The sequence below is a fragment of the Macrobrachium rosenbergii genome, chromosome 10, assembly GCF_040412425.1.
Source record: "Macrobrachium rosenbergii isolate ZJJX-2024 chromosome 10, ASM4041242v1, whole genome shotgun sequence".
In the NCBI taxonomy this organism is placed as follows: domain Eukaryota; kingdom Metazoa; phylum Arthropoda; class Malacostraca; order Decapoda; family Palaemonidae; genus Macrobrachium; species Macrobrachium rosenbergii.
The window spans coordinates 34,316,485-34,335,102 of record NC_089750.1 but is presented as its reverse complement, the minus strand read 5'-3'; the positions used below and the strand labels follow the sequence as shown (position 1 = coordinate 34,335,102).

Below are 18,618 nucleotides of genomic sequence, written 5' to 3'. Positions count from 1 at the left end.
TATATATATATATATATATATATATATATATATATATATATATATACAGTAATACTTTGATCTTACATGATTCGAGTTGCGCGAATTCACACACACATGAACTTTTCACTGGAATCTAACTAATGGGCATACACGATTTTTTCACAGACACACGAAATTCTCGAGAAACCCTGCAGAAGTGGGTGTTTAATTTTTGAAGTAATTTACAAGTTTTCATGCTTTTATGTGTAAAATCTGTATGAAAAATGCATTTCATTCTTTTATGTGTAAAATCTGTATGAAAAATGCATTTCATGCTTTTGTGTGTAAAATCTGTATGAAAAATTCATTTCATGTTTTAATGTGCAAAATCTCTATGAAAAATGCATTTCATGCTTTCATGTGTAAAACCTCTATGAAAAATGCATTTCATGCTTTCATGTGTAAAATCTGTATCAAAAATGTATTATTTTTATTTTTGTACATGCATAAATACGATGCAAAGGTAATTTCAGCACATTCAGTTAGTGTACTTTTACAAGATGTGATACCCATTTGCAAAGTTACTGCACTTTTCAAAGATGATACCCCTGCAGAAAATGCTTGTTTAATGTTTGAAGTACATTTATAAGTTTTCATGCTTTTAACTATAAAATCGATATGGAAAATTTATATTTATATTTCTGTACATAATACTATTATGTCCATTTGCAAAGTCTTTGTCACAAGGACTTTACATGACCTTGAGATGAGGTTGTTCAGTCACGCTCACTTGATAAAATGAATTCGTTAATGTAATATCAGAGATGTAACTAAGAGTTGTATAAGTGTCATTCTTTGTAAATTACTCTGTCACCTCAGAAAAAAGTGCTGGTGCAATCTGTATGTGCATGTAATTACAGCACGTTCAGTTGGTGTACTTTTGCAAGATGTGATACCCTTAGTTACTGCATTTTTCAAAGATGATACCCCAGTAGAAAGTGTCTTTAATTTTTAAGTTTTCGCATTTTTAGGTGTAAAATCAGAATGGAAAATTTGTATTTATATATCTGCGCATAAATACGATACAAAAGCAGCACAGTTACTTTATTACAGTATCTCTCTCTCTCTCTCTCTCTCTCTCTCTCTCTCTCTCTCTCTCTCTCTCTCTCTCTCTCTCTCTCTCTCTCTCTCTCTCATTTGTAGTTAGGGCTCAGATACTTTTACAACTTATTATTTCTCTGGTACGTCATTACCTGTCCAGTATATAATTTTAAGTTGATTGAATTTTACTTGTACTGTACTACCTTCTACGAACATTATGTACATGTTTTCAATGTTTTATGGAATTGTACTTTTGTTGACTGTGACGTTTTGCCTAGTGACGCAAAGAAAACGGCATCCCATGAATTAGGGGTAACATTAGTATACGTATGCACCTACTGTAAATGCGCTATTATGAAACTGTGCAGTACTCAATTATTATGTCAACCATTTCCTGTATTCCTTTTTAAGGGTAATAAGCTAAATTTTAAATAAAATTACACTAACTTTAGTTCATTTAAAAGTTAGCTTAATACTTTGGGAGCATGATTAGGGTCATATTTAGTACTCATACTCTGGAAATAAACATTTATTAGCACTTTTAAAGACCATGCCAAATTTACGAAAATTCACTTTGCACGAGGGGCTCCGAACCTAACCTCACGTAATTTCGAGGTATGACTGTATATATATATATATATATATATATATATATATATATATATATATATATATATATATATATATATATATATATATATATATATATATATATATATATATATATATATATATATATATATATATATATATACAGGTATTCCCCTACTTACGATGGGGTTAGGTTCCAAAACTCATCGTTTGTTGAAAAAATCGTAACTCGAATATGGCCTAGCCTACACTTGGGTAATCAGTACCATCTATGTATATGGTAGCCTAGCCTACACTACACAGTATATTTTATACACATATGGTATAGTAATTATTAGTGTCAGCTAATTCTGCAGGTTCAATGCAGATTGACATGATAAGTCAGTATAAAGAGAAATTGAATAACAAACAAGGCCTAGCCTGCACTTTTGTATATCATATACGGTAGCCTAGCCTACATTATATTGTATTATATTTTCACATAACACCGTATTATACAAACATCAAAATAACGAATGTGCATCTTTTCCATGGATCTTTTAAAAAGTTGTGCTTTACTACACTGTATCCAATCGTAAATATTCTTATATTGCTTTTGCATTATAAATTCCGATCATAGCGATCAAATGTTTTGGTTTGGGAATCGATCACGCGGTCTTTATTTCGCCGCATTTAACTCGGTTCAGAGGGCATTTCTTGCTTCTAGTTAGCGTAAATGAATCTCTAGATACTTTATTTATAAGGGACATATATATTTTTCGTTATACGAAGTGTTTTTAAGTCGAAATATAACTTAAATATGTCTTGTTGTGAAATTAATTTAGCCATTTTTTTCTTTAATAGATGACGTTGGTGGCTGGCCGTTTTTGTGTAAAAAAAAAAAAAAATCAAGATTCCCTTCGCTATTTTCTCTTGATTTCATCATCATACTACGAGCTTTTCGTCTTTATCTTTTATCGGCGTGAAAACATCAGTAATGTGTGTTCTTTCATGCCCAGCAGTTTTGATTGAAATACTTTCCAATTTTATTTGCTGTCGAGTTTCATCCATGTTGCCAATGCACGATAATTTATAGTCATTAGCAGCTTGAGCATTCTTTTCTCAGCTTTAACTACAACTTGCAGCTTAAATTTACTGTAGCAGTATATTTCCTTGCCGATCTTTTCTCCAAAGTGGATAAGGGTAGTGTAAAAACATACCAGTACTTAACGTCATTTGTAACATAACTACGATAATTGTTTAACCGTACGATGGTTGAAATACAAGCAAAACAGTTATCTGATTCGGTTATTAGCAAAACAACAGAGTCTCGTTCGGTTGTTTATGGCTGTACGCATTTTCGCAAGAGTATAAGGTTACTAACAATACTTTTATCATTCTCTTACTTTTTTAATTAGAAGATGGAATAAAGAGATGGAGAAAAAGAAGTTGGTCTCTCTTGCTGCCTGACTCTACGGCAACTGTAGTGTACGCTGTTGCCTGTGCCCGCTCGAAATTTTAAAATATTTTCTAAATATTGTCGTACCGGTATTAATTGTTAACTCCATCGTAAACTCAAATTATTGTAAGACGAATTATCGTCACTCGTGCACTACCTGTATTTACAAACGCACAAAAATTGCAAACGAACACTGACCTATTTTAACTTCTGACACGAGAGCAAGTGAGGTCAGCTCACTGAATTAATGTACCTATTCCAGCCTCTCGGGCCAACGTATCGTACACCGTATGCTGCCTGATTGTACATTGTTGCCTGCGTCAGTCGCCCGCGAAATTTAAAAATAGGTATTTTCAAAATATTGTCGTATCGATATTAACCCTTAAACGCCTACTGGACGTATCATACGTCGACTAAAATTGTCTGTCGGATGCCGAGTGGACGTACCGTACGTCGACTACAAAAAATTTCAACCTTCGGTCAACTTTGACTCGGCCAAAATGGTCGAAAAACGCAATTGTAAGGTAAAACTCTTACATTCAAGTAATATTCAATCATGTACCTTCATTTTGCAACAAATTCGAAGTCTCTAGCACAATATTTCGATTTATGGTGAATTTTTGAAAAAACTTTTTCCTTACGTCCGCGCGGTAACTCGGCCGAAAATTTCAGAAATTCTTTCGTCATTTTGTTGTAATTTTTGCACTGTTTTATATTAGCCATTACATAAAGTTTTGTATATGAAAATGTGTGCAATTTCATGTAAAATACAGCAAAATACAACCCATGGTTGTAGCTTTTATCAGTTTGGAAATATTTTCATATAAACCACGATAACTGCCAAAATTTCAACCTTCGGTCTACTTTGACTCAACCGAAATGGTCGAAAAACGCAACTGTAAGCTAAAACTCTTACATTCTAGTAATATTCAATCATTTACCTTCATTTTGCAACAAATTGGAAGTCTCTAGCAGAATATTTCGATTTATGGTGAATTTCTGAAAAAAACTTTTTCCTTACGTCTGCGCTCTGTAACTTTGCCGAAAATCTCAGAAATTCTTTAGTCACTTTGTCGTAATGTTTGCACCGTTTTATATTAGTCGTTACATAAAGTTTTATATATGAAAATGTGTGCAATTTCATGTAGAATACAACAAAAAATAACTCATGGTTGTAGCTTTTATTAGTTTTGAAGTATTTTCATATAAATCACGATGTGCCAAAATTTCAACTTTTGGTCAACTTTGACTCGACTGAAATGGTAAAAAAACGCAATTATAAGCTAAAACTCTTACATTCTAGTAATATTCAATCATTTACCTTCATTTTGCAACAAATTGGAAGTCTCTAGCACAATATTTCGATTTATGGTGAATTTTTGAAAAAAAAATTTTTCCTTACGTCCGCGTGGTAACTCGGCCAAAAATCTCAGAAATTCTTTTGTCACTTTGTTGTAATGTTTGCACCGTTTTTCTAATAGCCTTTACATAAAGTTTAATATATGAAAATGTTAGCAATTTCATGTAGAATACAACAAAAAAATAACTAATTGTTGTAGATTTTATCAGTTTTGAAATATTTTCATATAAATCACGATAAATAGAAAAAATTTTACCTTCGGTCAACTTGAACTCGACCGAAATGGTCGAAAACTGCAATTGTAAGCTAAAACACTTACAGTCTAGTAATATTCAATCAATTACCTTGATTTTGCAATAAACGGGAAGTCTCTAGCACAATGTTTCGATTTATGGTGAATTTTTGAGAAAAACTTTTTTTTACGTCCGCACGTTACGAATTCATGCATCATTTTGTGATATTTTCTCTCTGTTGCTTTGTTTGTTTTACAATTTGTTATATACCAAAATCATCGCAATTTAGTGTACAATGCAAAGAAAAAAAATAACACATTAGCTTTGACCGTTTTGCTCACAGCGCGATTTGTATACAATTATATATGAAATTTTTTTTTGTGCTGTCATATGTTTCAATATTTATATATGATAATGATATTTTTTTTCATTTTTGATGGTTGCGTACTAAACTTCAGGGAATGGCAAAAAAAGGAGCCAAAAATGAACTCTTAATCCTAAAAACTAAGCGTGCTGTGATTTTTTTAAAAAAACTTTTTTTCCGCTTCGGCGCTAACTCTCGAACGCCGCCAGCATACGACAGACACTTTTGTAAATAGATGCTCGGCGTTTAAGGGTTAATGGTGACTATAATCATTGTTAGGAAATTGAATGCTATCAAAATACATTGCTCTTTTGTCACTTGTTATTTGGGTGTATGAAGAGCTTTATAATGATCTATTAGCTTTGCTGGAGGTAATTATTTATAATTAAACATTTAAGTAGATGTATTCAGGTGCAAGGTTCAAGTAATAGCAATGGAATGGACTTGACATCCAGAGGTTTGAAGCAGGCTGTGGGAACTTTGGGATTCCCCTTCATTGAGCTGTTTGTGACGGGTTGAATCATCTGCTGATTTATTGTTCCACAGTTGAAGATTCTTTTGCATGAGTGTGTGCCTTTTTATCTTGTGCTCTGAACTAGGAAGTCATTAACAAGTTAGAGAACTCTGTAAATTGTTACATGAAGTTGATGACCCCATGGATGCTCAGGAGGCCTGGTTTCTAGACTTTCTTCTGTGGTTGATAGATCTGCCAAGACATCTTCCTTCTAGACACTGTTCTTGAATATCTCTCCTCAGCGCCTTTCAAACTGCTAAAGGTGATCCACTCCAAGGAGCTAATGATTAAGACAGTTCTTGCAAGTGCTAACACTGCCAAGTGCATTAGCAATATACAAACCCTGTTGTTCAGAGATGGTTTCTTCAGAGACAAGGCAATTGTAAACTTTCTTCCTCCTGTTTAGGTGAAAAAATTATATGGGTTTAAAGCCTGATCTGTGACTATCTCCCCCCCCCTCAAAACTCTTGCTCATTACTAGGAAGATGCTCTTCTTTGCGAAGTTAGAGCATTGTTAAAAATTTGTTTTGCTGTATTAGGAAGCCAGACTTTCCTATGAGTAGCACAATGAACCAGATCTTATACTATCTGGTGAGGGTGATGTTCTTCATCTATAAGTTTCATTGGATCCATCTGCCTAGCCTTGAAACAGTGAAAAAGAGACATAGGCATATTTGCAATCAAATGCTGGAAGGAAGAAATAAGATTATTCCCTAGTCTGAGAGCTACCTCAGCAGTGTCATAGGACAGCCATTCAACTGTGGGAATAGTGTTGAGGAGGAGAGGTAGAGTCCAAGTGAAGAAAGTTTGTCCTTAATAATCATAGTTTAGGTTGGAAAAACTGACGAGGATGACTGATACAGATAGGACTTCCATAGGGCCATTCTTTGAATGCCCTCTTAAACCACCTAATAGGATGTGCAACCTTTGTTCATAGGTCCGGTACTGCAAATTTGGCAGTTATGTGCAGTTTCACAGTCAATGGCTTGACCGCCTTCACATACCAGGTAAGTGAACGCTTCTGTGCTGTGACATTTATAGAAAATGGCAAAATGTACAGAAATATGCAAAACCTCAAAAAGCACAAAGGTGTTCAGAAAATTATATAGCATACAGAAAATGAATCTTACCTTAACAAATATGATAAGAAAAATTTTAGTGATTTCTAATTATTTCTTTGCCAAAAGATAAAGAGAACTTTAAATAAAAATGGAAATAATTCCTGACTGTTGGTTTGCCTGGGGGACCAAGGGTTCACCTGACCTATTTGTATTTAATTATCTGTCTGAATCTGCTTTCTTTTATAGGAAAATTATTCTAGACAAGTTTATTAATCATGAATATAGGTTATTACAAGTACTAGTGGGGTTGTAGTGAAACAACTTTTTTTAAACAAATAGATTTTATCAAACAAAAGCATTATTTACAGTGCAAATTTTCACCCCTCAGCTTCACTTTTTCATGCAGCACATGGTTCAGAGTACCCAAATGGTGAGACTGACAGCTACGAGTCACCGAGATCTGCCTATGCGTGTTGTACTATTGGCTGTCTACTGTTTTGTGCTTTTTAAGAGAACTGAAGTGTGATGATTTTGTGCCTGAAAAGGACTAATTTTAAGCAATGGATTTGTATGAAAAATTTATTTATTAAAGAAATACACATTAATACAGAATACAGTAATTAGTTGAATATTGAGTATTTAGCCATTTAGCAGTTGCTGTTATATTTCAGGTAATAGATTGGCAGGAGGCAGCAATACAAATTTATGAAGAAGATCTGCCTACTGTTTTGCAAGCTATCCAGAAAGATGTATCTGAAGAAAGAATTGAGGAAATGCAGAAGCAGGTAGATATACTGAGCTGTGACTCACGTAGCATAAGTTGAGATAACGGAGCAATGAATTTTGAGTAGTTTAAGCATCTATGCATGGAGATTTGAAATTCTTATAGCAATGGAAAAGTGTGGGTGTACTTGTCTTATTAAGTAAGTAAAGACTCACTTTATAGATGTTTGGATTTGTGCATCAGAAAACTGTACAGTACATTTGATGTGGTATATCTGTTGACATTTGACAGGAAGCAATTTGATCTAGATCATGGAAAAGGAGACTATCTTAACATGTTTAAAAGTAATTGACTACTTAGAATGAGAAACCAGCTTTTAATCCTCATGACCTTTTCCTTGCTGTATTCAAGTTATAAAGTTAATTAAAGTTCATTAAACAAAAAATAGTGAAAATTCGACCTTTTCATTAGAAGTAATGATGAAGCATGGTAGATGACATGAGGAGTGGTGTTGATTAGTCTGTATGTTTGGGCAATGTAAATCCTCATTTGTTTTTATTTGGTAACAATGTTTCCAGTGCATTAGTTATCAGAATGAGAAAATCAAGTTCTCTTTTAAGATTAATATAAACAAAGCAGTAGAAAATATTTATGTAAAAGGAAAAGATGATCTGCTGCACATAACATTACCAGGGAGAGGGTAAAAAGGCTAACTTGTTTGGGTAGCATAAATTCATGAACTGAAAAAATTGTTTTTTCTCCTATAATTATAAGTTTAACACCAGTTATTATATTGAGAAAATTATTTGAGATGGGAATAAACAGAATAGAAAATATTATGAAAATCTGTGTTTTTACAATAAAAATTTATATACAAACTAATTAACCATGAAATTACCTTTAACTGTGCAGAATGCATCCAAGTGCACAAAGCATTGTGTTTTAAAAAATCTTAATGCAAGTAGCCAGTTATTCTTTTGTGTGAGTCTTCATCAGAGGAGAGAGGGGATTGGCAGAGGGCACTAGAAATTGTCTGAGAGTTATTATAAAATTTTTTTTTGTAAAAACGTATGAGGAAGGTTATAGTAGATGAGACCAAGAAAAGGAGGATGCAGTTGCCTTAAGTTTGTCCCCAGGAAAAAAGATGACAGGGAGTTAGCAAAAATACTTCTAGATAACAAGAACTTACAAAGTAAGGAATGTGCCTACATAAGTAAGGAATTTACCAAGGAAAGATTTCTCCAGGCAGGAACTTCCATATGTATCGAATTACCTGCATTGGAAGGTAAATCCAAGCATAAGAGGCATAACAGCAGGTACTCCAGGAAATACACACCTGTTTTGTGCAGATAATTGAGGTATTAATTTTAAAGAAGATGATTGATTCAGATCACTCCCTTCTGAAAGTATGTGGCTCAATGTGATGATGTTTCCCTACAAATACAAATGAAGAGTCTTATAAGTAACATAGCAAAGATACAACCTGGATAAGTGTTCTGACTCCCAGGTGCCCACACTAAAGATGGCAGAGAGCTCCAAATTATACCTAAGGCCATGGAGGGTAAAAGGGCTTGAACCTCATGAGCCCCAGTCTTGAGCATAACAAGATCCTTTCTGTATGTAGCAGAATGAGCTGGAGAAATGACTTGTCATGTCCAGTCAGAAAGGAGATTTTTGGTCATGGGTCAATTCTGATGCCAGAAGTGCTGGAATAGGCAAGAAGTAGATGGATGAGAAGACTCAGGAAGGTAACAGATGAGAACAGTACATTGAAGATAGAACAATACAAGTCCAATAGGACTGGATCAACATGAATGATTTGGTGCCAGAGTAGCAAAAACTCTGGACCAACAATTGGTCCTGAAAAACACTGGTTAAAACTAGAATCAGCTTTAATTACCATGGACTATAGTTATAAATTTTTCATATTCTAATCGCAAAATAATATTTAAGCCTTATGATGTATAGAATAGTAATAAATTTATTGGGAAAAATGATTACCCATGACCGATTCTTATTAATGTATTAAACTAAATTGCTACACAGAACATTCGTAAACACATGCATCTACATAAAGATTTCATAAATATTCTTTATATTTCTTTTTCCATACTGTTTCGTCCTCAAGGAGTTACCTTCCATGGTCTACCAGAGCTCCATGATGACCAAACTAATATCAAAGAATTTTCTCTAGTTGGTCTTTTGGCCAGGTATTGTGACGTAATGATTAAAATTATAACACATGATGGAGTATGTAATGGACTCAAAGATAAGAGGGCACTTTCCCTTATCTTCAGTGAAGCTGAACCCAGTTTTTGTAACGTCAAAAGAACTTGCAAGAAAGAGAAGTGACTATTGCCCATGCGCATCCGCCATCCTGTTTACAACCGGGCCGTTAAAAGACCAAGGAGCTATTACTCTCTGTTTGGTCTAAAGCGAACGGTTCACGTCGTTACCAGCTCTCCAAAAAAACTCTACTTTTTTCTCCGTTTTAGTATCGAGGATTATGGAAACATCCAAAATAGCAAGATAAGTGCTCAATATTAACAAACAGTTGAAAGTTTTAGTTTTAAACTTCTGGAATTTATATAATTTGTGTGTTAAAGCCGGAACCCAGCTCGATCGCTAGCCCACCTAGTTTCGTAATACGTTGATTGCTACCTAGTTTCATAAAACGAAAATTGTTTTAAGTTCTAACTAAATCTAAATGTTTTAACTAAAAGAAATGTTCCACAGCTTATTATTAATATGGAAAATCCTTTCAGATTATACGATATCTACAATAATCTAGGCAGTAAGTGAGAATAATTCAGACTAGATTAATAGTGGATGTTGTCTGTAGCCTATGTACATCCTTGGATTACGTATCCTAAGTGGCCAAGCTTAGACCGAGGACCCTAGGATCAGATAATAACAATATCTGGGCAAAGTAAATCTATAGCCTAACAATGAGGCTGCATATTAGTATAAATTTTTTCCTTTTTATATAAACCTGTGCACTTTAGCATGAGATAAATAATCCAGGACTAGCCAAGGCATTACCTTATATCAAGTTAAGTGGTAACTTTTCATGAAACGTCCCATTTTGGACTAAATTGTTAGCCTAGACCATGTAATTAGGACTAGATGAAATCGTAATCTGTGCTGGATGAGATGGTAACCTAGCCTTAAGGCTACATACTAAGGTAGGCTAATTGTGTTTTGTTTATGTAACCCATACACTTAAGTGTGAATAAAATAATCCAGATTAGGCAGTAGCCTAGATTAGAGTAAGTTGTAACCTGGTTATAAGGTTTCACTAATAAGGTTACACAATAGTGATTACTGTTTTATATAGTAAACCAAATAGCCTAGGATTGGATATAAACAACAAACTGGGTTAGACAAATAGTTGAATAATTATAAGGTTATAATAATCTGGATTAGGCAATACCCTATACTATGTTAAGAAAGAACAAATAAGCTTAGGATTATACATAAACAGTATCCTAGCCTAAATAAAACAACCTAGTTTGTTATGACTCAGTAACATATCTGTAAGGTTACATGCTAGTAGGGTCTTGTGTAGCCTATATCCTTAAAGGTGATATAAATCCAGAACAGGCAGTAGCTTAACTATATTAAGTAGGAACCCCCTTATAAGGAATATCCTACTATTAGTCTAAAACAGCGATGGCCGAATATCAGATGAAAAGGTAGTCTTGGCCACATAAAACAGAAAAACAGATAAGAGAATTATTTTCTATAAAGTTTATATCTTTTAAGTTGTAAATAAGCCTAGAATAGGTTAAGCAAGAACCTTCTAAGAAACCCTCTATTCTTAGCTTAACATAGATTAAACTAGAATCATTACCCTAAGCTATACAAAACAGTCGTTTGGGTTCGTCAAACAAATTAATTCATAGCAATTAGTCTGAATGGCATGACAATTGGAATTAAAAATTTCACTTGGCCATTGCAAAAGGACTAGCAGTATAAGTAATACAGCCATTTACAAGTATCAAAACTAACCTAAACCTTAGGTTTAACATAGATATTTAAGTAAATGTATTAAAACTGCACAATTGTAATCAAATTAACCTGTAATATGGAAACTATATGAGGAACTACAGAAGTGTCCCTCACTTAAAAACAATTAATACTAACTAGCTTCTGATAACAACTTGCTTTATATCACTACAGGGCCGCCATTAGGCAGGATCTTCAGTTCAAGTATTCTGTAGCAAATTGCTCAGTTCACTTTTTGCCAGTGGGTACGGCCCATACCACCTGCCATGAGCATAGTCCTCGTGAGATCTGTAGTATGCTCCTGGCAGCAAGTTTTAAGGATGAAACAGCTCATTTTAAGCTGTCTCAATGGGGCCTAGGGTTCAGTAGGAGTGAGGAAGGAGGAGATTATCTTTCCGGCAGCAGATATTTAACCCTTCCTCTGAACAACATCAATTTGTGGGCCAAAACCCATTAACATCAGTTGCCAATACCTCCCAGGTTAACCCTGTGGAGGAAGTAGAGGAATCTTGACATGGAGTTCACATTCTTATTAAAAAATATAGAGTGAACATTGCCATCGAAATGGCCCTGCTGAACCCAGAAGGCTCAAGGACATAAATTTAAGCTAGCCACGGGAGAAACCTCCCAGAAGGAATTCGATTCCTCGTGCAGCTATCATTGCTGAACAGGATCTTTCCCCCAAAAGGGATACTGGGATCCACCTAACTCAGACTGAAATGTCTACTTTTTTGGAAAGGTATAGTAACTTGCCCAGGACTTCTGCCCCTTCATTAACAGGCAGTTACAGTTTAGTTGCTGAAGCTCAGTTAGATTGCACAAGCTCCCCCAAATTGGATACACAGTTTAAAGCAAGCTCCCCAAAAGGGATACACAGTTTATGGCAAGCTCCCCCAAAAGGGATAGACATTTTGTGGCAAGCCCCCAAAAAAGGGATACACAGTTTGCAGCATTTGATCAGTTCTGTAAGAAAATTGAGTTTTTATTGACCTGTACCCCCAAAAGGGTTACACAGTTTGCAGCAAGCTCCCCCAAAAGGGATACACAGTTTGCGACATTTGATCAGTTCTGTAAGGAAATTGAGTTTTTATTGACTTGTACCCCTAAAGGGATACACAGTTTGCGGCAAGCTCCCCCAAAAGGGCTACACTGTTTGCAGCAAGTTCCTCCAAAAGGGATACACAGTTTGCACCATTTTGTCAATTCCGTAAGGAAATTGAGTACCATCAAAGATGCCCTTGCCACAGAACGGCAATATATAAGGGACATGAAGCATGATTCTGAAAAGCAAAGTCAGTCAGTCATGTACACACCAAAGTGTAAAAGTACTACATCCTGTAACCGAAAAGTGAGTGTAGATACAAATTCCGCCCAAACAAGGTCTGATTTTAGAATTCCGACTAGAAACAACAATGGGTCAGTTTGGAATACAGAACTTCAGATCAAAACATAATAGGGGCTCAAATACTCACCCCTGATGATACTGTACTGATAATCCTTGGTGAGACACCTCAATGTGCACTTTCTCTCCCAATGGCAAGTAGGTAATTAATGAGAGAAAAACTATGATCGAAGTTATAAATGTAGAATTTACAAACGGCAGCATTCCACCAACAGAATTGTACAGTGTACGCTCTTCTGGGAAAAGAGGAATTCAGGAAACAAAGAACCCAAAATTTCCCTTTACCCAACCCCAAAAAAGGCTCACTTTGATCAAAAATCATATAAGCCTTCAGTCACCCCGAAAAATTTTTCCTCAAAAAACAGTTAGGTGGTCAGAAGGGACAATTCCCTGCAAAGGGACAAGAGCAACTTCAAGGTCATCCTTTTTCACAAGGTTCAAAAACCATCTCATAGGGGGAAAAAGGAAAAACAACACCTGGAATATGGAATATCTATCAAAGGTGAAGGCAGAGGAGGAGGCAGATACCAAGAGGAATTATATTGGTTGGGGGTCAGCTTTGATGACATCACAGACAATGGAAGTTTTACCTGTGGGGGGACAGAAACTTGCTTATATTCGCCACCAACTATGTCTCTTCAGTGTCCTCAAAAGGGACTCATCCAAAAGAAGAGTGATCCTCAACCAATCAACATTGAACAAGCACATTGTTGGCTGAAAGGTTTGGATGATTACTGTTGCCTAAGTACATTGAATCATTTCAAAAAGGGGCTTGGACAGTTTCTATAGATCTGAAAGATGCACACTGGCACATCCCTATAGCTGTTCCCTTCCACCCCTTCCTAAGGTTCCAAATAGGGAAAGATGCGTACAGATTCAAAGTCATGTTCTTTGGGCTAAACATTGCCTAAAGAATATTTTTCAAAACTAGCAATGGTATTCATTCGAGAACTCAAACAAAAAGATCTGGGGGCCCACAAGAAAAGAGTGCTTGAAAAACCTAAGAGCAATGGTCAACAGACTACAGTACAGTCAAAAGGTTTTATTATAAATTTGAAAACATCCTGCCTCACGCCCAGCAAACACTTTCAGTGGCTGGGACTGTGTTGGGATACTCTTCACGGCCTGTTGTCTCTCCCCATCATACTCAAAACAGAATAAGGCAAGTCCTCAAAAGGTTCCTTGCATAGCCTGGAGTTTCCAGATGGCAATCAGAATGTATGATGGGCCTGCTGCAGATCTCGTCAGTAATAGGTCCAATACATAGATTGCAACTAAAAATGTGAACAAATTCTGGCTATCGCATGCAAGAAAAAAGATGCGAGACAGACCACATCAAAGGATTAAAAGAGTTGGGGAGATACTTCGGCCTTAGATTTGGAAGGAATCTCTGGTGAAACAGGTCACCCTGACTCCTCCATCTGTATGAGTGACAAACTCACAGATGCCTCGTTGACAGGTTGGGAGGACATTGGGAGGATTGTCAGGTGGCAGGGAGGTGATCAGCTACTCAGGAATTGTCATGTCAAGTTCCTGTAGCTGATGGCTGTCTTTTTGTCTCAAAAAACTCTAACCTCCAGAAGAGAGAGAACATAACCACAATATCCTACATCAAGAGGTCTCGATCACATTCACCTCCTCTCAATATGGTAATGTTAGCTGTCCTTCGGATGGCGCAAGCAAGGAAGTGGCACATGTCTGCAGTTCACCTCACAGGGGGTCTCATTGTAATAGCAGACTCTCTATCAAGGAAAACAACAGCCTCAACAGAGTGAATGTTGGACAACCACTCTTTTCAAATAATAGCCAACATGCTTCCACAACCGGAAGTGGACCTGTTCGCTACATACTAGAATCACAAACTCCTAATGTATGTGTCTCCAAACCTGGACAGTCAAGCAACAGCAAGAGATGCCTTCCTTAAGACTGGAACAAGGGGAGGACGATAATTTTTCCTCCATTGTCCCAGATTTCAAAGGTTTTGAGCAAACTTCTAACCTTCATAGGAATAGTGTACTTAATAGCCCCAAATTGGCCAAACAGGCACTGGTTCCTATTACCTCAACAATGGACAAAAAGATCAGTTCCACTGTCGTCCGCTGTTCTATCCCAGACAATAGGAGGGAAAGTCTCTCCTTTCCAAGCCGAGACCTTCACGTATAGATTTTTAAAATATATCTATCGTGACAATTGCTCACTCAACATTGCTAGGTATCTAGTGCAAAAATTACGGACTTCTATCCAGCATTACCAGTCTGTATGGAAGATATGGTTAGATTATAGCCATACTGAGAGCCCGGTTGAGATTTCTATAGAAACTTTATTTTTCTTATATACCCTTTGAAGACAAACGCCTTGTGGTTACAACAGTCATGGCATACAAGGCTGCATTAACGGAACCGTTGCTTTATGGATTCGGGATGACTCCAGTATAGAAGTTGTCACTTCCCTTCTGCAGTCTTTTGCTCTACAAAGGCCCACTCCCGAAAGGCTTCCAATTGCTTGGTCCCTGGGCAAGGTGCTTAGACTTCTATCAACCCCTCAATTCAGTGGACCCAATACAACCACAATGCACAGCTACAAAAGATGATCGTCTTGATTGCATTAGCATGAGGAACTCGTACAGTATTAGCGAACTGGGCTCTCTTAGATGGGGACGATGAATCACGCAAATAGCTGACCATCAATTATTATTGTCCCCTGGCCCATCATTCCTGGCCAAGAATATGGACCCTTTAAAAAGGAAATCCATTCTTATAAGAAAATTTACTGTAGCAGACAAGACATTATGCCCGGTTCAAGCACTTAAGGTTTACCTAGAAGTCAGGGCAAACACCACAGAAGGTCCTATTTTCCTACACCCTAGAACAAACTAACCACTTTCCCCACAAAGACTGAGAATGATTGTAGTGTTTTCTCATTAAAAAGGGAAAGCCACACTCCTTCCATAGGTCACATGATGTTAGGAAAGTAAGTACGTCTTTGGCCTTCAGAAATGTCTCTTTCAAAGAAGTCTCCAAATGTATAGGGTGGTCATCAGTTAAATCATTGCCACATGTTCGAACAAATTCGACTAGACTGTTTATCAATAGGTGGCATAGTTAGTCTTAACCCCTAGGTGCTGCGGCAGAAAACCAGGAGTCATATTGACGGTGAGTATGCTAACTATCACTGTGAGATGGGTGACAGTACTACAACAAAACCCAGTATGCTTAGGTAAGCCACTTTAGGACTACATCCTAAAACGTAAGTTCGTGTATAGTTTCTTGTTCTTTGGTATCAAAACCTAAAAAGTATTTGGAATAAAGAATGGGACTTGAAATCTATGGCTTGACCTTGGACTGGAAATGTTATTTCCTTTGGGGTATTGGGATTAAAAAGTGAGAGCTTAAGCCTTTTTCGTCACCTGTCATTTTCTTTTGTAAAGCTCCTTGAGGACGAAACAGCGACTATGCTATCAAAAAACAGGTTTTGACGTAGGAAAAAGCTATTTTTGGTAGTCGCTGTTGAGTCCTCAAAACCCTCCCACTTCCCAGATGAAAAGGCATGGGATTTGGGCAAAGGGATCAACCTGCATTGACCAACAGAGGGTAATGGCTCCTTGGTCTTTTAACGGCCCAGTTGTAAACAAGAGGGTGGATGCGCATGCGCAATAGTCACTTCTCTTTCTTGCAGGTTCTTTTGACGTTGGGAAATCTGGGTTCAGCTTAACTGAAGATAAGGGAAAGTGCCCCATTATATACTCCGTCATGTGTTATAATGTTAATCATTACGACAGAATACCTGGCCAAAAGGCCAACTAGAGGAGAATTCTTTGATATTAGTTTGGTCACCATGGAGCTCTGGTAGACCATGGAAGGTAACTCCTTGAGGACTCAACAGCGACTACCAAAAATTGGTTTTTCCTACGTCAAAACCTGTTTTTTCTGCTCTAATATCTTAGTTACTTTAGATAACTTACTTTAGAATATTGTTAAGAGTGATAGATACAGTATAGCAGGAACTGTATTTAGTGTGCTCTATAAGCCCAGAAAAGATGTGCAGACACACACATATGCAAGCATGCATTACATAGCTTAGCCAGATAGGCCTGAGTAGACTCATCACTCAGATGTTACATACATAGCAGAGAAATAGTATTTCAGTGCTAGATGACCCTCAAAGATACATCGTGCAAAGTAACAATTTTTATATGTAACTTACCAAGTAATTACTTAGCTAATAATTATGCTCACATGGCATCCTAGATTCAAATTTTATATACAGTGAACCCCCCGTATTTGCGGGGGATGCATCCCACACCCCACACCCACACCCCGCAAATAGCTAAAATCCGCGAATACTTAGAACCCCTCTAAAAACACTTAGAACTGCCCATTTTGATAGTTATATGCAGAAAAACCCTGTAAAAATGCATATACCTGAGTATTTTAATAGTTTTATCACAAAAAGTGCATTTATTCATGAAAATTATATGAAAATACAGTAATTAGTGAATATTTCTCAGTGAAAAATACCTCGAATGCATGAATTTTCTGCGAATAATGGCTAGATATGTTCCACAGAGAAACCCACGAATGTGTGAGTCCACGAATCATGAGAACGCGAATACGGGGGGTTTACTGTATGTAACTTACCAAGTAATTACATTGCTTATAGTTTCACTCGTTGGCAGCTTAAAAATTTGAAATTTGTGGTAGCGCTAGTGTCGGTGTAGGTGATGGTCCCTGCCCACTTTCGGAGTACGAGAGGAATAACGTCAACAGTGCAATTTAGTTGTTTTTCTGCTGGCTCCAACAGTGGTTCATTTGTGAGCAGTTGGCTTAAAATTTGGTTTTCGTCGCTTTTCCTCCAAGTTACCAAAGATGGCGCTTTCATCTTCCGCTAGGTAGGCTTTCAATGATCAGGATGGCTGGCTCTCGGAGAAGAAAGGACAGGGGAAGTCCTCCTTCAGCTGTCCTCCCTCTCTTCTTGGGCACTGGAGGTGCAGTAAATCCCCTGTATTCACAGGGGATGCATACCAGACCTCCCCCCCGTGAATAGCTAAAATCCATGACAGTTAAAAACCCTCTAAAAACACTTAGAACTGCCTATTTTGATAGTTCAAACACAAAAAACTCTAAAAATGCTTATACCTGAGTAGTAAATTTCCCGCAAATAATGTGTGTTCCATAGAGAAATCCACGAATATGTGAGTCTGCAAATTGTGGGAACACAAATATGGGGGTTTTAATGTATTCTTCGTACAAGACTGGAGAAGCTCCCTCACTGGGAGTGGCTGCCTCCTCCCAGGGGGACTTCTCAGGACTTACTGATTCATCTAGGAGGTCGGCCTTCGCCGCTGCTAAGGTGATGTTCTCCCCTACAGAACTCGACCACCTTTTGAAGAACTTGTTCAGGATCTTTGAAGTTTTAAGCTTTTTAGACTGGTCAGTAGGGGTCTTAGCCTACAAGATTAAGAATTGCTCTTCGCTCCCTGGGGAAGTTGTATCGGATTGGCTGAATGTCCTGTTGTGGACAGATAGGGCCATCAGAGATGGCTCTCAAGGTCAGCCTCTCTCTACGCAATCAGAGTTTTGAAGAAGAGAGAGCTATGGTGCTTGTTACTACGAAGAGTGTCACAGCTTCTAAGAAGTCTGCCCTATTGTATTCTCCTCTCAATCACCAGGACCTCTTCACTCGTTCTACTGGTAGCGACATTTCTTTGGAACCTTAGAAGAAAAGTACTCACGACCTTTTGGCTTGTGCATCTAGACATCCCAGGGAGTCTCCATCGACTAGTACTAGGACCCATTCTCCACTTCAGCCTCTGCCCTTTCAGGGTGGCAGACCCGGAGCTCAGTAGGCCTAGGACAAACCTG

General features: G+C 37.1%; 1 protein-coding gene across 2 annotated transcripts in view; it reads left to right on the top strand.

The window, feature by feature from the left end:
- The window catches only part of sotv (exostosin glycosyltransferase sotv), a 546,319-nt gene that overhangs the window by 291,751 nt on the left and 235,950 nt on the right, over window positions 1-18,618 (top strand). For both annotated transcript variants that reach the window (XM_067110140.1, XM_067110141.1), the window contains one exon: window positions 7,295-7,408. In XM_067110140.1, the coding sequence (XP_066966241.1) occupies window positions 7,295-7,408 (114 nt within the window). The remainder of the gene's footprint in view (window positions 1-7,294; window positions 7,409-18,618) is intronic.